Genomic DNA, 23,776 nt, shown 5'->3' with positions numbered 1-23,776 from the left:
AAGTGTCTTCCACTAAACATCCAGCTGGCCACAGAAAGTGAAGTCCTCTGAGAACAGAATTAGTCCATGCAGAAGGGTAGCAGGAAAACAGGAGGTTGCCCTCTCCATCCTAGCTAAATCCAGCCCAGTCTGATAGGTAGGGTATCAAAAGCAGAGACAAGAACGTGGGGTCAACTCCCTCTGTTTGAGGTTTCTGAGCTGCAAGAATTTCCCTCTCAAAGCAGGTGTAGTAATGTGCCTGGTGAGATTTCACTTTTTCATCCAACCCATGTGTAAATCCAGTTTCTTCTCTTAATAGGGCTTAATAAAAAGCAAACATGAGCTGAGTCTGGACCTGGAAATGGAATGAGGGCTGTGTGGAAATGAAACTTTTCACAATAGTTTGCATTCTCTATACCTAGTAATTTTTTAGTTAGCTTTTCTCAGTAAAACACTGATGATGTTTTTGGATGGATAGTGATACAGCCCTTAAAACTTTAGCACCTGGAAGTCAACAACAGCTTTATCAATGCCTCCTTAATCTTTTCACTTTTTTCCCCCAAACTGACGAACAGTTATTTCCCAGTGAAGTGAACAGAGGGGGTGAGCATGTTCCAGTGTTGGAGTTTATCTCCCTGTCTGCCTTTTCAGACAACTCCTAACAGATCAAGAATTCCTTCTGGTTCTTAAATCCTTTTCAGCTTCAGTCAGTAATGTACTGATGTACAACATATGTGATCCCATGGCACACTGCTCCCTAAATGTTAACTGCAGCTTTCTGCCTGCTGCTGCTAGATCTGCAGCACTTCTAAGAAACATGAAGTGAGGCTAGTTGTTTCAAATCTAGATATTATTTGTTGTGACCTTTTTTTCTCTCTGCAAGTGTCTGAAACAATTCTTACATAATAACCCTGCTTCCCAAGCCGTAATGGCAGGCAAAATTATTATTTCAAGATTTCTCTATTGAAGATGTAAGGCATCTCTAATAGAGAGGAAATTAAGGACACGTCTCAAAGATAATTAAATAATAAGCCTATAAAGGTCAGATGCTTGGCTATGAAACCTTCCCAGCTGCTCTTTCTGTATAGAGTGTATCTCTTCATTGATGCTCTGTGAGTAAAAACTAGCAGTAGAAAATTACAATGTGTAAAACTAGGTTAGTTTTAAAGCAGAGATGTAATAATTTATTTAATGTTAGACTTGAACTTTTTATTTTCTGGTTTTGATTTCTACATGTACTCTCTTATTTCTAAATCTATAGATTTCTATATCTATCTCTTTCAATAGATCTTATGATTACAAGTGATTATTTCAGTGGGAAAAATAGACAAGCAGACAGATATTTTCATTTATATTGCTGTACAAAAGAGATTAAGCCATGCTTGTAAAGATTACTTGGATGCCGATAAGTATTCATCTCAATAGAAGTTAGATGCCTGAATGTCTTTAGTGTTCCAGATTTTGTCTGGTTTTGATCATCTTTAAAGTGGTAGAAAAACGAAGGTAGATTTGTCTTTTTGAAAAGCATTGCCTGCATCTGCACTTACATGGAATGGTAGCATTGAGCCTGCATGTCCGTGTGCTGTTTGCAAGCAGGCACGTTCTCTTGATCTGACAGAGCTTGTACAAAAGGTTTATTCATTGGGGTAATTACTTCAGTTTTAGGGTCAAGAAAAGGTTTATTTAATACTGAAGTTAAAGCTGTTTTCTTTCATTCTGTTATTTCTGTCCCTGTATTTTTCTGTTCACCTTTTTTTGAGAACAGCAGAATTCTGCCTTAATAACATAGCATGTAAGTGCTGTCTGAGGGGTTCTGGAGAAATGTGTAAAACCGTGCATATGGTTTTCGTTTTTACACTTTTGTATATAGCTCTTTCCACGCAGCCCAGACTGCGGGCTAATGTAAGCACAGCTTGTTTTATTCCTGTGTCGTATTACTGAGCTGCTAGAGCAGCTCTGTGCACACTTTTCTTTTCATGAATGCTCCCCCCCTAAAGCACAGAAATAAGGTTGGGGGAGTTACTTGTCTGCTTTGGCAAACAAAAGAAGAACTCTTTCTGTACTAGAACAACAGACTTTTTAAAGCCTTAATTTTCCAAAGGCTGTATTAAAGCGTGCATACTTGCATGCAAGACCACAAAAGAAAACAGAAACCAACAACATCAGCATCTCGGGAGTGACTGGACCAATCTCTCATTTTGCACAGGGGCCAAGCAGGATGAGAAGGATATAGTCTGTACAGAAACTCCTGGCATATGTTGACTTTTTAAATTATAGCAGCTGGTCTGTGTATTACATGTGTGAGTGCTTTCTTTCTCCTAGTGCTACAACAATCTCAGAAAAAGTTTCATAAATTATGTTAAACCGATTTCTGGACAGCTTGCTGGAGACTCTGAGGCAGAACATGATTTGACCAAGTTTGTGCAAGCGAGTCTACTAGAGACAGAAACAGAGCCGTAAGTTCTGCATTTTCAGTGGCCCTGATCAAAGTCCACTGCATTTGCCTGAGCACAGGCATCTAGCGGCACCTGAGATGCCCCAGGCAACTGAAGGTGCCTCTGCAGGGGTGCAGCTCTGACCTACAACCTACAGGAGATTCAGGCCCTTCCATTGTGGCAGCTGCAGACCAGGTATTGTACTTGAGAGCACATCCCTAGCACCAGGCATTTACTGAACTGAACCTCAGATTCAGTCATTCCAGCCAGTGCATCCTTAGTTAGCAGGCTGGATATATTAACAGAAGACTTTGTGTAAAATGAAATTTAATCTTTAATGCACCCAAAATTATGACATTGCCAAGGCATTTGTTTGACCAAGTGAGATCACGTTTGAGGTCCTCTCTGTGTGTATGCAAGAATGGTTTGCTTTTTTGCCCCTGGAATACACCAACTTAAAACATCATTTAAAATGAATCTCAAGGCCAACTTTAGCCTTGCCTTGAGCTATAAGAGCAGAAATTGTAATGTACTGAACGTGAAGTAACTTCCCTCTTGCTAGTGTAGCTCCAGAAGTTGAACCCTAGAGGCTGAATAATTGTTGTTTCCTGTATTAGTTTGTAACAATTTATGAGAGTGGGAAGGAACAAAAAAAAAAATTCTTTGCAATCCCTTGGGCAAATTTGGCATATAAGAGTTTCATTTACTGGAGTGAAATTCAGGTCTAAAAATATTCCAACTGCAAAAAAAGGAAATCTAGGAAGAAAATAACTGTACTCAAGGTGTCTTTTTAGATCTCCACAGCCTTGTCATAGGTATTTTACAAGTATGGATTGAACTGGTGCAGCCTCACCTTGAATATTGTGTGCAGTTTTGGGCACCACAGGATAAGAAAGATATTAAGCCATTAGAGAGCATCCAAAGAAGGGCAATGGAGATGGTGAAGGGCCTTGAGGGGAAGCCCTATGAGGAGTGTCTGAGGTCACTTGGTCTGTTCATCCTGAAGAAGAGGAGACTGAGAAGAGACCTCATTGGAGTCTACAACTTCCCCATGATGGGAAGAGGAGGGGCAGACACTGATCTCTTCTCCGTGGTGACTAGGGACAGAACCCAAGGGAATGACCTGAACTTGTGTCAGGGAGGTTTAGATTGGATATTATAGTAAAAGGTTCTTCACCCAGAGAGTGGTTGGGTACTGGAACAGGCTCCCCAGGGAAGTGTTAAGAGCACCAAGCCTGACAGAGTTCAAGAAGCATTTGGACAATACTCTCAGACACATGGTGTGACTCTAGAGGATTGTGCTGTGCAGGGCCAGGAGTTGGACTCAATGATCCTTGCGGGTCCCTTCCAACTCAGCATATTCTGTGATTCTGTGAGGTCTTATTGTGCTTAGAAGCTGCATTGTAGAAGGAAGAAGACAACTTCACTCCAACAGCTACTCTTTGTTTAAAATCATTCACTCATTTTTTTTTCCCCAGCAAACTTCTAATCTGTAATCACATTTCAAGTGATTTAGGACAGAGGTTTTTTTTTTAGATAGTCAATGTACAATTCCTTAAGAACTCCATTTCAAGACGCTTTCATGCTTTTAGTGTTGCTCATATTGCAAGGGAAGAAAACAGTGTTCCCTGTATAGCCCTGTGAACAGCAGAAATACATTAGCAGGGTTTTCTAGAAGTTAGTGAAGTCAAAGGAGATTTTACCGTTAAGTTAAATGGTCTTTATGCATAGACCAGTGCCCAAGTGCTTTTGAAATCCCATTACATCTTATGCTTTCAACCATATGAGAACTTCAGATGATAAGGCATTCTGCACTGGAAAGATTTCTTCTTAATAAGGAAGCAGTAAGAGAAAGGAATGAATCGGTGAGATAAAGATAAAGCTCTCTCTCAAAGGGCAACCCAAATTCAGACCAAATGTGGCAAAGGCTTCTGAAATGATCAGGCTTGTTCTCTTCTTTATTTACTTTATTTATTCCCACTTGGTTCCTCTTTTTATAGAATAAAAGTTCAAAAATAGGACACAAAAAAGCCGATTTTGTAGTATTTCTAGCTAGGCCTGGAGTCGAATGTGCTTGAAATAGTATAAGAAAGACTGATGTGGTTGTGGTGAGAACCATTTGAGCACCTGGATAGACATTTCAAACCAGGCCTAAAAGCAATAGTTACAGACAGCTCAAGGGAAAATGTGCTTACATGATGTACTGTCAATTTTGGCAAAATCAGCAGCTCTTGATTTCAATAAGCAATCCAACTGCCCCTGAACACCAAACCTTTTGTGCTTCACCATCACCTTGTAAAATGGTACAACCTCTAGAGTTGCTGCTGGCTGGGGCAGGTGTTTGATGTCAGTACAGTGATGGAGATGGGGAGTGTATCTGCAGTTGCAAATTGCTTTTTTAAAAAGTTCTTACAGAAAAAGAGGAGAGGGAATAACATGGAGGTGGATACTGTGATTATTGTCCTTTTCTCTGACTTTCCAGATTCGGGAGCAATTTAAGGAGTTGTTTAAAGGACTGCCTGCCTTTTGCCCTTTTCCTAATTTAGCGTCCTTATACCTTCATGTGAAGATTAGAGTTCCACTGGGATATGAGAGCAAAACAGGGTTGTATGCATGGGTCTTTAATTAAAACAGACTTCTCAGCCTTAGAAAAAAAGAAAAAAAAAATCAAAATCTGGCACAACATCAAGTGGCATTAGCAGTATCAGCATCACACTAGGTGCCCTACAGAAGAGGAAACTGTGAAAGAGCACTCAAAAATAATGACTGAGTTTCCATGATGCTGTCAAGAATTTCACATCCCAGGCTGCCAGGTGTGGATTACTTGAACTAGAAGTATAAAAGCTGTATAAAACACAAATGAAGCAGAAAAATTGAAATCTCAGCAGGTGATGATGTACTGTAAGAAGGAATCAGTTCTTCAAAGCTTCATCTGGGGATGGAAGAGGAGGAGCAAGAGAATACCAGACCCAGCTTTTCCACATTTCCTTTGTTTCCAGGGCATTTTTCTTTACCTTACTTTTTTTTTTTCTTTTTTTTTTTTTTTGGCTTATAATGTGAAATCTGATGTTTCAAGACATCTGAACCCTGTTTTATCCCCTCTCACCTCCATTTCTACCTTGGCATTGTTATCACAGTTACAAGGGCAGGTGACAGTTCTCTAGGCTTAGAATCCAACCTCTCCTGCAGTGAAATTCAATTGAGTAGCATCATTTCTTTGAAAAATAAACAGGACTGCAAGCTCTGCAACTGGGAAGTAAATTAAATGTGTTCACAGAGCCTCAGAATCTTCTTTGCCTTTCATGTTATACTACCTGACTTCCTATTAAAATTATTGCTAATGTAGTCAGGACAGTGACAGGGAGCATTTTTGTGAAAGAGAGATGTTACTACAATGAGCTTGTAGGTGGCAGCTTTATACTGGACAAGAAGATCTAGGAAAAAGCATATGTGACTTGCTAAGGTTGTTCTAGTGCAGCAGCTAAGAATAAGGTGAAATAATGGGGTGTCCCTTCACTCTCCCATGCAATGTACTTCATTGTACAGTGGGAGGCATGCTGTTCACCCCTCATGGCCCTTTTGCATTGATGTGGCTTACACAGAGGATTTCAGGGTTAGACATGAACCACAGAATCTACCTACTTGCCTGCCTGTTCCATGTGCTCTCCCTCTCCCCCTCCCTCCCTCCCAGCAAAGCATTTTCTTTATCCAGGGGAACATGACTAGGCAGAAAATAGGTCAGTGGATAGTTAGGAACAATTCATTTCTATGTTACAATAAATATTTGTATTTATTTGATACCATAAACAGTTCTCCTCTAATTATTTGTTTTACTTCCTTTTTAAATTTACTTACTATCTTTAAATTAATGCATCTTTGTATAGAGACAGTCAACGTTTATAAGGAAAGGGTAAAACCTTTTATCACACCAGTCAGTATGTTTGCAATATCTCCCTGGGCTGGTAGATCAGTACATGTGGCAATTTATTTTAGGTTGAGCAGCTCCATGTATCTTCTGACCAGCGCTGAGCAAAAGATTTTGAGGCCCTTTCTTGTGTGGAGGTGAAGTAGACTATTAGTTGAAGGGGCTAAACAGGATACTTAAAATACTCTGTTCTTTTCTTTGCATCTCACTTCTATTATGGAATATTCTCATTGGTACAAAATGTTTATTTCTTTGAACCTTCATTCCAGAAACTGAGATTAGCGCTGATTCATTAAGCTCTAATTGTCCTACTGTGGTGCTATTCCTACGTGTTTCTGACACACAACACTGTCAGTTCCAGAACAACTCTTTGAGGTTATCGAATTAAACAGTTACATTTGAGTTCATACAGCCATGCCGCACTGAATGGCATTTCATCAGTTCTTAGAAAGCAGTCCTGGTGCTTATTAACTCCCAGAAAACTACTGCCTTCAGTTGCCAGCTAGATAACTATTTTTTCTTTGCCAATAGATAGTTGTCTCTAAATGCCTAGGGAATGATGATGCTTGGTGGCAAGTGTAGGCTATAAAATATTTATCTTTAACACACAATTGTGTTACTGCACCCCCTAATAGGATTTGGTGTCAGGCAAACATCTGCCTTGGCCTCTGGCCCAAAGATAGAGAAACAAGCTATTAAGTTGAATGTTGCATAGTAAATAAATAAGGCAGAAATGCTGTTAAAGTAGCTATACCTCTGACCAGCAAACATGGTGAGTATATAAAAAAGAAGTCCATCAAGAGTCTAGCAATTTGTCTACTTCCTTAATATGTTTATTGTGTTGCATCTGGATAAAGGTAATTCATGTTGATAATTGTAAGCCAGGCTGACAGATCTTTATAGAGTTCTCCACAGTAGAATTGGCTTTCATGGGGCTTTTTGTCAGCAGCAAAGTGGTCCCCTGAGCAGACCATTAGCCTGGAAGCTTTGTTGCTGTCACATGAGTCAGTTTATAGTATGAAGCAAACAGTGGATTTGTCCATGCCTCAGATTAACAGCCTAAAAAAACTGAGAATGGTAACAATTAGCAATTTTGTATTGAATTCAGTGTTATCCTTAAATGAAACATAGTGTAGTGTGAAGTCTTATTGTGGGTATGGGCAGGATCATGCCAGTTTATGGCTTCTCTCAGTGTAAGAGGTGATTACAGTGGGAAAAATAGCAATGAGATAAAGGTTTCAGCCAAATTTCTCTCAAAATCTACAAGCTGTGAGATTACTTGTATTGAAAAACATCCCCTGAGATAAATGGCAAAAATCCCAAAGTATCCTCACCAGCTGTAAGTCAACGTGGTGCATGAAATAAAGTTGTTTTGCTCCAACCCCTCATCTGTTTCTTTCTCTGCCTTGATGATTAAAGCTCCTAAGCAGAAAGGATCTTACAGAGTACTTCAGAAGAGGAGTTTTGCTCTTGGAGAAGTCTAGGCTTTCACACTTAATGAATGTTTTCCTTCTCTCATTTTTATAAATCTGGAAACACTTTTGTACATCCTCCTTTTCCTGGGTGAGGTAGGCTGGCCTAGGGTGGGGAGTATCTGCCATGTCAGACAGGGCATTTCTGTACCATTCTCCAAAAGGAGGCAGTGTGGATCTGAAGACCGAGGGTCTCATTATGTCATTTAGACCTTTTCTCAGATGTTTACAACATTTTTTGAGGAAATAATGGAGGACCACAAAGATAATGAGAAGGCTAGGGCACCTCTCCTATGGAGAATGGCTGAGGGAGTTGGGATTGTTTAGCCTAGACAGGAGAAGTTTCCAGGGAGACCTTAGAGTATCTTCCAGTGCTTAAAGGGGCTAAAAGAGAGCTGTGGAAAAACTTTAGACAAGAGCATGGAGTCATAGGACATGGGGGAATGGCTTTAAACTGATAATGGGCAGGTTTAGATTAGATATTAGAAATTCCTCACCGTGAGGGTGGTGAAGCACTGGCACAGGCTGCCCAGAAAAGCTGTGGATGGATGACCCATCCCTAGAGGTGTTCATGGCCAGTTTGGATGGGGCTCTGAGCAACCTGGTCTACTGGAAGGTGTCCCTTCCCATGGCAGGGGGGTTGGAACTAGGTGGTCTTTATGGTCTCTTCCAATCCAAACTATTCTATGATTCTGTAATTCTATTAAATGAAAAAAAATTTTTTTTTTTTTGCTAATTGGATTGTGAAGCTGGCAGAACACTTACTTCTGTACATAAGCTTCTGCATTCCCTATTAGAAGCCTCACTACCTCCTTGCAGATCTGTCCCCAGTGTAAGTTGTTTGCTTTCAAGACTTTCACTCCTACAACCATTGGTGATTGAAAGGTGGCATGGAAACTGTGTATTTTCAATGCTCTCTTTGGACATGATAACAAAACCATATGAAGGCATCATGCATCCCCCATTGGCTGACCCTCCTGTTATTAATCTCTGCCCCTACCGGCTAGTGTCCATCAGATCTCTTCAGAGATTTGGAAACCAAGAGAAAACTGTGGGAATCAGACTGAAAACAGGGAACATATATATAGCTTTCTAAAAAGAATTGTCTGTGGTCTCCCAGTGAACTTTAACAATTTAATAAAACAAAACATTGTCATGATTCTCTAAAGCAGTTCCCATGGCACTATTCATAAAACACCATATGGAATTTTGTACATGTTGGAAAATATCCTTATAATTATGTGAACAGCTTACAGAATAAGCTGTATAAAGGAGACTAGAACCCAGCCACAACTGCAGTGACCTGTTTTTATTTATTGTTTGATAGATTGTCACCTCTTTAGCAATGTTGACTGTAAACATACTAAAAAGACAGACAGTTGCTTTGTGCCACTAACTTAGAGTCTCCCTAGATGTTAAAGTTTAGTCTCTTCTATCATCTAAGCCTCACTTCATAATAATTTTTCTGGTGCCAAATCACCCACCTCCACCTGTTTATTTTGAATTGTAGATATTGGAGGAGTGTGCATGGATATGTGTAAGTGTATACATGCCAGAAGGGCCAGAAAACTGACTCACATGCCCACGTGGCACAGTCTGTAACCACTGAAACAAAATTCAGTCCTGGGATGAAAACAGAGGTTTTTATGAGAACTCTTAAGTGAGCGTGACTTGCTAATGCCTGCAACCTTCAAAGTAAAGGGAAATTCCAGTTTGTGATTGTGCCTAAGAAAATAAATAGGAGCATGCTTAATGTTGCACACCCAGCTCACAGGCTTGCTGCTCAAAAACCTGTCTCAGTCTTGTTTGTGCTCATTAGCTCTGGAGTTCCTGAGAAAAAAAGTGGGTTCATTTAACACTTCCTTTAAGGAAATACTTTGGAGCTGTTTGGGAACAGCTTTGAGACAAAGATGCACTGCATGAATCTTCATCGCTTTTCAGAATTAATTCTCAGTAGTGAAGAACTTTGGGAGTGTGAGACCTTAATTGCCCTGAGTCACACCAGGCAAGTTTGTATCCTTAACTGCTAAAAACCAGCAAGTGGCGAAGGGGAGAAGAGTTTTCTTTTCCTCTCGTCTCTATCAGGCAGGTTATTCCAGGGCAAAGAGAAGTAGTGTAAAATAAGAACATGTTAGAAATGTTACTTTTGGCTATGTTAGAAAAACAAGGCGCATCAGAGAAATCAATGAAATAGGATGAAAGGATTTTTAAGGGCCTGCTCTATTATTAATAATGTAGGGTATTCAGGACACAGTTAAGAGCTACAAAGGTGCTTCAGTAAAGAAAGTGCAGTGGGTTTCATCCACCTGTTTTGTAATTCCTTATGAGTTAGTCACTATGTGGTATCAAGCATTTTGGCCATACTTGCAAAGTAGAGTCTGGGAAATCAAAGATTGAGGAGATAATGATAAATTAAGTGATATGTGTACATATCACTGCCATTTTGCAAAGAAAAATGTCAGATCTGCAGATGAACACAAAATAGATGTGAATATTTTTTTACCTGTGTTAGTGTTGGTCACTGTCAGTGGGATCTGACCAGTTACAGGTGTCTTTGCTGAACTAGTCAGAGGAGGAAAGGATGTACCACCAGAGTAAAGATTATTAAATGGATTCACCCTGAGATTCAGGAAAGGTTGGTTACCTAAGCACAGGTAAGCTCCATTTCTGTGGTCACTTTGAACTTCTAAACCTCTTTATACATAGCCGGTATTGTGGGCAGTTTAATCTATAGTGAACATTTAATCAGCATACAGCAGCCGTTGAAGCCCACTATAATGGAAAATATTGTTTTCAGTAACAAAGATTACCATTTATTTGATCTAGTGTATTGTCACACTTAGGAACAGCTGCTGTGTCTGATGTTACATTGCTTTTTAGATGTTTTTTAGATGTTTCTTTGTTTGTTTTTTTTTTATTTTGCATACATATTATTTATTATATTACATAAATGTACCAAGAAAGCGATATGGATATTTTACTTCTTTTCAAGGACGCAATTTAGTCCTTTAAGGCAAAAACTTGGAAAAAAAGCTTTTTATGGTTTTTAGTTTTTTAATGTACTAAAGTTGTTGTCGTAACACTGGGAGTCTGTCCTGCATCAAGCTGACATAGGTATTCCCATTGACTTCAGAGGTCATGTGTGTGTTACATCTACACAGTGTGGCTGCAGCTGGCAGATCCGGGCCCAACGTGGCAGTGTGATGATGAGGTACCATGGGACAGCTATGTACTGCATTGATGCTGAATAGCGTGGCCCTTCTCCTCTTCTCAGTTTTCAGGCAGTAGAAAAAAAAAATCACTAATTTTTTTCTCTGCTGCATTCATTTTTTTGCCACCTTTTGAGCTTAACCAACTCACTGAAGAGTCCGACAAGTGCCAGAAGCAGCACAAGAAGAGGGAGCTTAGAGTTGTTCCTAGGATGAGAGGATTAGAGGAAAAGGACTGACCCTTTCAGCAGTAGGAGCAGTTAGATCTCCTTACCCATCTCATTATCTTGTTTAACAATACTTACACTGTGTGCATTCTTCATATGTATGTGCACAAATAACTTCTTTTTCCTAAATTTCTACATATATTTATTGAAGACAAGAAAACATAAACATTTTTTAAAAAGCATAGAGGGGAAAAGGACGTAAAGTAAATTTATTTTTTTTTCAGAGTGACATTAAACCATCGCAAAGTTCTGAAGGTTGTATACACATTAGCTATTATCAATTTTTCATTTACAGGATAGATTTGTGTTTATAGTTGCTATGCAGTGAGAGATAGCATTTCCAAATATCATTATAAATACACAAGACCTGAGTCATTATTTCTTTATTATAGGAAGCAGGGCTATTCTTTGATTGGAATAAAGATGGCAGCTCAAGCCTGAAGTGTTGACTACGTGCTGTGATTGATTGTTTTTTTGTGCACCATCAAGTGAATATCTGCTTAACTATAGAGCTTAAGTTTTAGAAAACTGACAGTACTTCCTTGTACCTTCCTTGCTGCATGGAGCTGTCTGATGGCAGGACCTAAAACATAAATGCTTTAAACTGGTTTTATTATTTAAAATTACTGTTGCCCTTCATGAATGATTAAATTACACCACATCCTTTAAAATGTCCTTCAGAAACCTCTGCTCTTTGGAGAACACCCATCCAGAAACAGGCTTCCTTTCATTTGTGATTAGAAGCTAATCTGCACATCACTGCTACAGCTGGTTCTCTTCATTTGCACTGATTGGGAGTTTACAAATATCTTTGCTACCAGGAGGCCTGGTGAAGTACGTCTGTGAAAGTGCAGTCATTATTCACAGGGCAGAGATTTTCACCCCACTCTATGATAGATGTACCACCAGTGCCCCTCCTCTATAACTGAATCCAGTTTTCGTCTCATATGCATCTTCCTTGGAGAAAATGTGAAATAGCAGTGTGAAATGAGCCATGGTATTACAACAACTTTCAGAGCCCCACTCACATTTACTCAGTCTTCACTCACAGTTTAGTCAAGAAAATAAGATTATTTTCATTCTCTTTTTGATGTGTTTACCAGCCTGTGTTGTTCTTTTATGAAAAATGTGTTGTAGCCCCAATATTGTGAACTGTCCTCAAAATAAAAGTGCTACGTATCATTTTGCTTACGTGTTAGCTTTCCTTGAAAAATGAATAGCTGGTATTTCTGTCAAAGTCAGGGAATTTGAGATGATAACTAGAAACCAAAAAAGTGTGGAATAGTCCCATTCCTATTCAACCAAGATACAATATTATCCCCAGAACTCTGAGCTGTTAAATGTATAATATAAATTATATATCATATAGAGGATAATGTATTATAGTCTGTATAATATTGAAGAACAAATGAGAAGGAATTTGGTTAGAAATATTCCTTGAACGGGAAGACAGGATGAATCAACGGTCTGTGTTCAGTAAATTCATTGGAGAACATTTCTGTCAAAGCTCAGCTCTGTTTGGCACAAATAGATGGCCCAAGGTCACTAACCCAAGTCAACAAAATTGGACGAAAGGTATATGTTCTGCCATGAGAATGGTGGTTATTGCTTCTCTCCCAGAAATTAAAAAAGGAAAAATTGTTGTAAAAATACACAGGAAGAAAAGACATTTAGAAGTTTTCGGGTACTGAGTGAGAACAAAGCCTAGTGGACAGCTCATATTTAATCATAAGATTTCCAGTTCAACCATCCCTTGGTGTAAATGGATGAGCATTGTTTAGCTGAGCTCAGACTAATGCTTTTGCCTCCAAGTGCAGCAGTGGCTTTGAAGTTTCAGCTGTCCTGCTTTTGAGAGCCCTCCCAAACTCAGAGGTGTTTTCTTGCCTAAAACAGTATCTGAATTCTCTTTTGTTTTTCAGAATCAGTGGATAACTGTCCCAGTAATTGTTATGGGAATGGAGACTGCGTGTCTGGGACTTGCCATTGCTTCCTTGGCTTTCTGGGCCCTGACTGCGGCAGAGGTGGGAATTTATATTTCATAAACTGTTTCCCTTTCCCCTTCCGTTAACGTTTTTCTTGTGGAAATTATATTCATGCCTGTGCCTTTGCAAAGTGCTCCTCACCCAGCTTGAGGATGCCGCAGTAGAACAGGAATAGGTTGGATCTCTGGATTTGTTTGCTGCAAATGCTACAATTTCAGCTGAGGGATCAGCTGAGGGAGCTGGGGGTTGTTTAGCATGGAAAAAAAGAGGCTCAGCACACTCTCTACAACTAAAAGAAAGGTGTAGCTAAGGACAAGAGGAAATGTCCTCCACTTGTTCCAGAGGAGGTTGAGGTTGGATGTTAGGAAAGCTTCGTCACCAAAAGGCTTTTCAGGTACCAGAACAGACTGCTCAGGGAAATGGTGGAATCACCATTTCTGAAAATGTTCAAAAGACATGTAGGTGTGGCTCTTAGGGACATTGTTTAGTGGTGGGCTGGCAGTGCTGGGTTAAAAGTTGGACTCAGTGATCTTGGAGGGCTTTTCCAAACTAAACTATTCTATGATTCTACACTTGTCATGAGTGCTGTGCCCTTATCCACAACACAGCCCCTTAGGCTGCTTATGGGTAGACAAAATGTCACATTGGGAATCTTGTCTCTCAAAGTGACTTTAGGAAATATGACTTATAAATGCGTCATTATTGTTTGTTAGCAGAGCACTCTTGTCATGGTGTGGCATGACACTGTAATGATTCTTTCTGTTAAGAGACTGATTATACAAAAAGTAAGTAAGTACTTTGCAAGTTTGCCTGAGCCTGGCTGCAGGAAGTGGGGCAGGATTGGAGTAAGACTAGGAATAGAGTAATGGCAGGAAGAACTGGATACTCTGGCCCGAAGTGAAAACACTGGGAGGAGGGAAGGAGGCTTGCCCCAGTGAACAATATAATATATATCTCTACTCAAGTGATAAGTATTTTTAATAAATGGCTTCAGAAGGATTTTCTATGACCTGAATTTTTTAGGTTATTTAGGTATTTAAAAAACAAACTGAAATACTTTTAGTAAGAACACATTTCAGGCTGAGAAATCAAAACCTTGTTTGTGGGAAATGCCAGAATACTGTACATCAACCTTATCAAGGCCTTTTTTGGCTCAAACAGTCCAACAGACTAAGTACAGATTTATAAATTTGGGGAGGGAGGCAGTGTAAAAAGTTAGTGCCCACACAAGGAGCTTTGCTAAGACAGCAGGTCAAACCTTCACCCCAGCTCACTGCTGCTTCAGAAAGCAGGCTGGCTCCTTCCCAAGAGAGAGAGCTAAACTCTGTCCAACCCCAGTTCTCTCCCTCTCCAGCTGAGCTGGGGTCACGTCCCTGCAGCCCAGCCAGGAGACAGAGATAAGGAGCCGCACACCCTCGGGGCAGGCGGGAGCTCCCGCTGGGGCAATGTGAGCCGGGCTGAACCCTGTGGTGTTTCAGAGTTCACAGCCCAGTAAGATGGATGTGGCAGTCTGTATCCCTGAGAGCTGTTCTGTCAAACTTCTTGCTGACTCAGGTTACACTTGGTTTGCATTTCCTTACACTTGGTTTGCATTTCCAAGCTCCTTTTCTAATCCTTAGAGCTGGAAACAAAAGGAGGTTTTTTTCCATGTCCCACTGCATATTCCAACTCACACATCCTAACTTCAGGTAGGGGCAGAAGTTCAGGGCTTGTTCCCCTCAAACCTCCCTGTAGAGCCTGTGGAGGAGAAGTTCCTTAACTGTGAGTCAGAATACTTAAATTTTTATTCTGAAGCCACTTTCACAGGAGTTTACCTCCTCTGGTGGGCTGTATCCTGAGCTTTCTTAGGCTCTTCAATGGAGCCATGTGAGTCTCTCCAATTTCACTAGAGCACTTATTCTGGCTGATAGCAACACCTTTTATTCACCTCTGTCTTTTCTCTAAGAATCATCTGGGTTCAGATACCAGATTATTTTTTTCCTTTAGGAAGACAGATTAATACCTGGAGTGTCAAAATAATATTTGTTTATGCATTTCCACGCAGTGGGCTTGTTAAATGGATCGTGTTGCCATGAGCATGAGATCCAAGGGCCCCAGCATTGGCTTCCTGATGGTTTAGAGGGGCATTTAAGATGCTGCTTTTGAGCTACAAATCTCTCAAAGGCAGCCTGTGTAAAGGCTGCTACAGTATTTGTCTGCAACCATTTATCAGACCCTGTACAAAGCAGTAATCCTTAAATAAGGGGGTCCCTGTCCACGTGAAGAATTCTAGGTCATGGATTTCCTGTCTGTTCCTTTGTTTCAGTTCAGCCTTGTAATTCACCATCCAAAGGAATGGGAAATTCTGGAGCAGGAAGCCTTTCTATTTTTAGTAATGGTTAATAATACATTAATTAATGTATTTATTAATGTTTTAATTAATGTTAATAATTAATGTATTATAACCTATTAATTTAAGCAAAGTAAATGAGAGCAAGTCAACAGAGGTGTATTTCGTGGGCCTTTTGAAGGTTTTCTTGGACATGGGAGATGGTGGTTTCAAGTTCTGTACAAAAGTAAACAAACAAACGATCTTACTCTCTGATGCTACACTTTACAAGAAACAGGGTGTGTATTTAGATTTTTGCTATCATTACCACACTAGAGAATTACTGTAATTTTACCATCTTAAACATTGTTTGTTGGGATTGAAATGATCAAATAATAATTATGCATATTTATATACGGAAGAGAGTTGCAGAAGTAACAGTGGAAAAAAATCAGAAATCTCTTTTGTCTTTATTGCATACTACAGAGGAGGTCTTACTCTTGCCATTGCCTTGACATTTGCAGCATTTGCAGCACTTTCCAGGTTATGCCTAAGGTGTTCTCCACAGAAGGCTCTGTAAAGTGCCAGTCTCATTGTGGATGGCCAGTAATTTATCTGATCTGGGTACTGTGATCAGCTGTCTTGTCAGAAAACATGTAAGTCTTTCTCAGCAACCTCTCACTGGTTAAAGGCAATCATTCTTTCTTCTTGTTGAAAAAGAGCTGCAAACTATCCCCTGCCACTACCTTGAAAGAACAGGGTCCATTACTGAGCACTGACATTTGAGACGGGGAGGCAGAAAATTTCATCAGCTTAGCTGAAAAGTGAAATTACAGAGTGAGTTCGCTGTGAACCATGTACACATCACAGTGTATCTTAAACAGTTTGTCTCGTATAGGTAGATACCTCCTTGCAAATGATGCACTTGCAGTGCACCACTGCAATGTGCTTCCTTTAAAGTGAACAGGGAACTGTTATTACTCCCTAGTAATAACAGTTGCCAAATTCCTTTCTTTTCTAAACCTCTTTTATCTTGGTCAGGCAAATAAAGTTCACTGCCTATCAAAATGGCTTAACAGAGCTGGCAGTGCTTTGTATTTTATTGAAGCTGCTTTGATTCTGTAACACTCAAACTGACGTGACTGTAAGGACACATGGAAACAGCTCAGGATGTGCATTGTGAGATTGCCGTATAAAAGATGGGAAGAGAAGGAGAGGAAAGTTTCTCTTAACCATGTTAATACCTCTTCCCACACATAATCAGAGCCAGGAACAAAGCAAAATAGGAATATTGTCTTCATCATGTGCCTAATGCAGTTGAATTAAGCAGCAGACTGGAATATTTGTTTCACATTCGTCCTGCATAAAATTGTTCATAAATTGCCTTTCAGAGGGGCAGATGAGAAGCCCAGCTGCTCCCACCTGAGGCTGATGTGCAGCAGTGAACAAGAGAAGTCAGTGCTCAATATATGTCCTTGGAGCTGAGTTTCAGCAAAATGAAGTAGAAGAGAACAGGGCTTAAGCAAGAAGTTTCAAGGGATAGTGAACAGGGAAAGACTGTTCCTTCTGAGGGACTGACTGAATTCAGCATCTTCCTTGGAAAAATCAGAGCAGAGAACAAAAGGAGCATAAGGTGGCAGGTGTGGAAAATGGAAAAGGGGGAAGGTGTCATCTGGGAGGAGCTGGAGAAAGCTTGGAGAGCAGTGATTATCAAAGCTGTGGTCATGGAGGCTGGGGTCTGGTTCTTGATGCACTGTCCTTCCTTGGGGAGCCTTCTCTGTATCCTTCAGTTCACCCCATCCCACTCTGCCTGGCATTTCCCAAATTTAGCTCCGAAAACACTTAATCCTGGGATCCATCATGCCACAGCTTGAGCTTGTCACCTTCTTCCCTTTATCACAGGGAAGAAACCCTGTATCTAGTTGGCCTTGAGAGTCAGATGACTTTGCTGGAAACAAGGGCAATTAAAAATCCTGTATAAATTGATATAAATTGATACAGAGGACAGATTTGTAGAGCTTTTATTATAGGGAACTTGGAAAGAGTAGAGGCCAATTTTTCATTGTGGCTGATGTTGAATGGAGTCCAGAGAGATGGTAACAAAAAAAGGGGGCTGGAACTTTGGTCAGAATCATAGAATTGTTAAGATTGGAAAAGACCTCTAAAACTCTATCATCGAGTTCATCTATTAACCCAGCACTGCCAAGTCCACCACTAAACCATGTCCCCAAATGCCACATTTGCATGTCTTTTAAATTCCAGCAGGATGGTGACTGAGTCACTTCCTTGGGCAGCCTATTCCAGTGCTTGAAAAGCCTTTCAGGGAAGAAAGTTGGTAGTTGATGGTATGACATGAGCTAAATCAGGGAAATAGTCTCAGTGTGGCATTCTGGGCTCTGAGCACAGCAACTGAAACCCATAAAGCGTGCTGCTAAGGTCTACAGCAGAGTCAGTGTCAAGGAAAGTATGAAGTCTGGCAGAAGGTCAGGGATAGCGATAAACAATCCAAAGTCAGGGATGCTGCTGAGAGAAGACACCGGTACATTGAAAAATCAGAATACAAGAAAATGCTGAATTTAGTTAGTGAAAAAAGGTATCAGAGAAACAAAGCAAGGAGATATTCTAACTCAAGAGCACTGTTACAGGAGAGTACAGTCAACAGCTGTGTGTCGTCCACGTAAAAAAATTGGTTTTGGCAAAGAAAAGAAGAACATACCCCAGTAAAGACTGTGTTTGAAGAATGTAAATCACATGCTGGACTCTTATGCTGTTTTTTGAAGTGAGAGCCATGTACAGTTTTGGTTTAATGTGGTTTTTGATGTCTGTCCCCAGCATCCTGCCCAGTGCTGTGCAGTGGAAATGGGCAGTACATGAAGGGAAGGTGCTTGTGCCACAGTGGCTGGAAGGGAGCAGAGTGTGATGTCCCAACAAACCAGTGCATTGATGTCTCCTGCAATAACCATGGCACGTGCATCATGGGGACCTGTATCTGCAACCCAGGATACAAAGGCGAGAGCTGTGAAGAAGGTATTTGCAAGATACATTCAATTAGCCCTTTGCTTTGATTGTCGTTCTGTAATTGCATAGATGGAGGCAATTCAGAATCGGACTGGCACTTAAACAGAACAGTAATAGGCACCTTAGAGATACAATAGATGGATGCAACATAAAAATGATATGTTGTCATAACTCATCGTTAACTATCATATTTGTTCAATAATTGGATGAAAAGCCATCAAATGCTTCAGACAGACAAATTTAGTTGAAAGACCAGAACATTTAATCATATGTTCAAATGTTCTTATTAAAGCATCGATTCCATTTACACATCTAAACGTATAATTACTTTTACAGTGCTTTCTTCTCTTCTGTGCTATACCGAGCAATTTCAGTTGCTTACATACACAAAATGGTGGTGTGTGAAAGTCTGAGATTCTTGTCAGCTTTAAAAGCTTAGAAATGCTCAGGACTTGAATTAAATTCTGTTTCAAAATCAGATATTATTTTAGTGGCTCTTCCGTAGCCACTCACATTAGCCTTCAAACATTTTTCATTTACATTTGGATTTATGGCTCAGAAATACGGTACCTTTTAGTACTTATCTTTAATCTCTTTGTGTAGGAACTCACCTGCCAACATAAACCTTTATCTTCCTGAGCCTGTGACTGCTTCTTATTGCTAAATGAAAAAGTGGACAGCTTTGTAAGTGTATAAATCATTCAGGGAGTTATAAAAATACATCCAAAAGTGCCTTATTTAAAGAATAATGTACGACACTTTTGAAAACTATTCTCAAAATTCTCTGTGGGTGACCTGATAAATAAATGTGCCTAAATTATGCTTCTACAAGTACACGTGTAAGGCCTCTTCACCACCTGATAGATTTAAAACATTATTTGACACATGTTTAAGAATCACAATGGCTTGAATTAATTTATGTTTGTTTTTATTATGAGGGATAAAGATTTACCTGAAATGGCTTTATTTTATGGACAATGAAAATAGGCTGGATTGCATTCAGATATTCAAATGGCATCTAATCTGGCAGTTCTTTTGAAGTGTTAAACATATTGGAGTGGGACATCTCTGATGTAACATGGCTTCAGTGTCAGTAAATGTCAGAGATGAAGACAGTATCAGCTCTTATAACAATAAACCATCTCTTGAGAAAGCTTCATTTTGGCTTAAAGCACAATTCAGGGAAGCTGTGGAGCATGCACAACCCAAAGATGGTGACTACTGAAGTAGCTTTAAAGCATCTCTGTAGACTTCTTATTTACTAGATCATATCTTTACTGGATAAACAGAAATGAAAAGATCCTGATTTTGCCTCCAGACAGAAGCGTTTAATGTGTGTAAATCAGAGTGAGATTTGCCCTTTTTCTAACAGAACCTTTTTTTCCCCTGGTCTCATTTAAAGCAGAAAAGCCAGACACTGCTCAGTTATTTTATGTTATCACTGTAGCGAGGGACAGTGTCAGTCCCACTAGGTCAAAACTTGAAAAAGGAGGAAGAACAAAGAGAACATGGTTTTTCTTATGGGCTGTTTAGTATTTTTCCAAGCATGCATGTTTTTGATATTCAGGGCATAATTTGTATTGTTTGGGGAGGGGGGGGAACTAACTCAGAAATATGCCATGTGGGAAATCTTGAGGACATATATATATATATATATTTAGATCTAGTAAAAAAGTTGATTTATACTATTTTTTAAATTGCTTTTACTCTTTAATTTCTCTTCTAAGCAGGACCATCTGGTATTGATTACTCTTTATTATTTTTTAGTTCTTGTAGCCTCACGGCTTGGTCCATGTTTATAGTGGGTTTTCATTCCAAGGTTTCTTCTGTCTTTTCTTTTTCCCCCATAGAAGTTCAGCAATGTTTATAAAACATCAGCCAACAATCTTATGCAAGTTTTTCTTTTCTCCTTCCTTAGTTTATTGGCCCATATTTTATAAGGCATGGGCTAAGTCAGCGAGATATTACAAGGAGGGGAGCAAATTTAAGCAGTGAAAAATGAGAAGTTACTCTTTGGGCACCGAATAAGCCTAATAACTTGTGTGACCAATGAAGCATGAAGCATATTGGGGAAGAGTGTAGAAGAGGCACTAACCTTGCTCGCTGCATGATTTATCTCCCTGGCAAAGATCCTGCACAAGACTGAACTCTTAACGGGGCATTTTCCAACCAGGAATTTTAACATTTGGGACATTTTCTAACCAGCAGCACAGACATGTGCTTTTTTTTTTCTTTCTTTTTCCAGGTATACTAGATTTTGACAGCTCTGCCCTCCTGCCCAGCTCCCCACTTCTACTTCTCCTAGAGCTGAGCAGCAAAATTTGTCAAGCACAACTCCCTAAAATATACCATTGTGCTCCAAATCCACTGAGCAATTGATTAAGAAGAAAGCAAAGGCCTGTAATCCTGTCCCAGGGCCCTTCCGATGGTGCCGAAAGCCTAAAGAGATACAGCTAGTGAGGCTGAGATTAAAGTAGCCATTGTGTGTGACATTTTCTGAAAGGGCTCATTTCAACATGAAAAATGGCCTTGGGATTATGATAAATGGGGGGTTCTGACATGCACATTCCCCTCCTATAATCGTCTGTGTTAGAGCTGAGATAGCAGATTGTCTGTCTCCTGTGATGGAGGCCCCTGTAAAACTCACCTTTTTCCCAGCTGACCTTCAGAGGGGATGATTAATTGCCTGGAGGTAGCCTCTTGCCAGTTAGCCTGTGAACTTTGTTCCCTATGTTCAAACCATCTGCTGAGAACGGACGAGGCTGCTAGTCCATCCCTTAGTCCTTTTCATACTTATTACTGCTGAGAAAGAACAGGGCCAGGGCTTCAAGGGTCTCATGCTAAAATTGGCACCATAGCTCCCAGCTCGCTAACGATGAAGGAGATTTATAGACTCATCCTTTCCAGCCTCTTACAATTTTCGAGGATTGTTCCAGCTATGAGCAGAGCTCCAGGAATTAAACAAAAAAGAAAATTCTCTCCCATGCCTTGGGATAGTAATAACTAAGCCATTACTTGTCAGACTGAGAAGGGTTTGAGAATCCAGGGAACTATCACAGCAGCTGTTGTGTTTCCTTTTAAGATTTCTGTGTCTTAAACAGGTCAGTGAAATTCTTATTAGCTTTTACAGGGGGCAAAAAACTGAACCACAAGCCTGCTGTGTGTACGGTGGCTCTGTTCTGCTCTGCTGTATCAGAGCCAGGAGCTGGACAGCTTTCCCTGTGCTGCTTAGCCAGACTGACACTTGTCACTAATCCCCAGGGCACTGCCACACACCGTTTCAAGAGATGGCAAGAATTTCTCTAGGCTGTCCTATCAGCTTTTATATATAAATAGACAATCACCTCCTCCAGTTGTTTTTTTTTTTTTTGGAAGGGTGTCTAGTGCATTAAAAATTTCCAATTGCAGGTGAAATTCCCCTGTGGGCAGAGGAGCTGACAGTTGCCTAAAAAACACATAACTCAGGAATCAGGCAGGAGTGCATTTGGTCTTTTGGTGTATATTGCTATATACCTAACTGAACAGTCTCCTATCTTGTTAGGAAGGGGACTCTTTGGGGGGGTAAAGTAAACCCCAAACATTTTAAAAAGAGTATTAATTGGTCAAAAATAAAACCAGAAGAACACCAATATAAAAATTTACATTATTTTGTTTCAGTCTTTACTCCAGAAAACTGTCTAAGGATATATTTAACGTGAAATTTATGTAAGTCTCTGTGAAACCTGTGTAGATTTAAGCACATTCTTCAATTTAAGCATGCATTTTGCTGAATAAGAATGTCAGCTTCTGCTGAATTTTTATGCAAAATTCTCTCTCAGAAAACTAAGGCTCAGCTTTGAATTCATTAGTAATAGTAATTGAGGTTACTGTAACAGAATAAATGGAAGCACAATATCTGTATTCTTATTCTATTCTTAATTGATATTAGCCTATTCTTGCCAGAAGGATCATTTATTAGTACAGACCTGGATAAAGGAATGGATTCATCATTAATTTTTTCTCTGTTTTTCACTTAAGTGTTTTAGGTCTTACCACCTTCTAGGGACACTGACTTCTCGGATGAAGCATCTGTTTTGTGCACAGCTGGGCTTTATGGTTGAAACTTTGAGATATTATATAAGTACATTTGTGTAGATGGCATTCTAATGGCTTTTTTTTTCTGAAATTCCCATTTGCTCTTGCTGTCTGCTTCCTCTTCCTCCTCACATATAGTGGACTGCATGGATCCTACCTGCTCAGGACGAGGTGTGTGCGTGCGAGGAGAATGTCACTGTTCTGTTGGCTGGGGAGGAACAAATTGTGAGACCCCAAGAGCCACTTGTCTGGATCAGTGCTCTGGCCATGGGACCTTCCTCCCGGATACTGGACTCTGCAGCTGTGATCCCAACTGGACTGGACATGATTGCTCAATCGGTAACATCAGCAGTGACTTATTGTTGGTTTTTATTTTAGTTAAACTTTGTAAAATCTTCTTGCATTTAGATCTGCAAAAAAAGTGCTACAAATGGGTTTTAGTGAAGCACATGCAGGGCACGACTGGAAGCAGAAATTCCATAGCTCAACTACGTAAATAATTCTGTTTCCATTGCTGAGCACAGAGTAATACAATAAATAACTGCATTAAAGCCATCAAGGCTTGCTCTTGTTCATCATATGGCTGTGACTGTAATTGATGGTCTACATATAACTGCTTGTTCTGGTGTTAGTTCTTGATGAATCCCAGTAGCCTCCAAAGGGTCTGTTTTGATTTTTAGGAGATAACTAAATAATCTTTAGGTGGCTATAAACTAGAAGGAAGAGGTGGCAATCTGTCAGGTCTCCTTTCCTTTCTGAATTCAAAGCCCGTGCTAGGCTCAGCTAGAGGAGGATGAGTGCCACATGAGGTTCGTATTAAAATACTACCCTCTATCAAGTAAAAAATAAGTTTACTGATTAAAAGTATTTCATAATACAAGAAGACACATTTTATGGGCAGTTTTCTGTAGAGTTTAGGAATCTGCAACTTCACTCCTCTGCTGAGTGGGCATCTTGCTCAAAATTTCCATCAGATATCTGAACTGAAGGCTAAAGAAAATCTATTCAGGAACCTTTTCTTCCAAATGCAATTGGCTTTTAGAGAAACACTGAGAAATGCTGGAATACATTAAATAGTCAGAACCTATGGAACATTAGTCCTTTGGCTTTTGTCCTGTATTTTGTGCTCACAAACAAGAGATTCCAG

General features: G+C 39.9%; 1 protein-coding gene across 14 annotated transcripts in view; it reads left to right on the top strand.

Moving 5' to 3' along the window:
• The window catches only part of TENM4 (teneurin transmembrane protein 4), a 1,544,468-nt gene that overhangs the window by 1,374,974 nt on the left and 145,718 nt on the right, over positions 1-23,776 (top strand). For all 14 annotated transcript variants that reach the window (XM_050333746.1, XM_050333747.1, XM_050333753.1 and 11 more), the window contains 3 exons: positions 13,167-13,268; positions 18,370-18,564; positions 22,768-22,968. In XM_050333746.1, coding sequence (XP_050189703.1) covers positions 13,167-13,268; positions 18,370-18,564; positions 22,768-22,968 — 498 coding nt within the window. The remainder of the gene's footprint in view (positions 1-13,166; positions 13,269-18,369; positions 18,565-22,767; positions 22,969-23,776) is intronic.

This window comes from Myiozetetes cayanensis, unplaced genomic scaffold (assembly GCF_022539395.1).
Source record: "Myiozetetes cayanensis isolate MyiCay16 unplaced genomic scaffold, myiCay2020 scf5-8, whole genome shotgun sequence".
In the NCBI taxonomy this organism is placed as follows: domain Eukaryota; kingdom Metazoa; phylum Chordata; class Aves; order Passeriformes; family Tyrannidae; genus Myiozetetes; species Myiozetetes cayanensis.
Note: the sequence above shows the minus strand (reverse complement) of the source record. Positions and strands in the feature narration are given on the sequence as shown.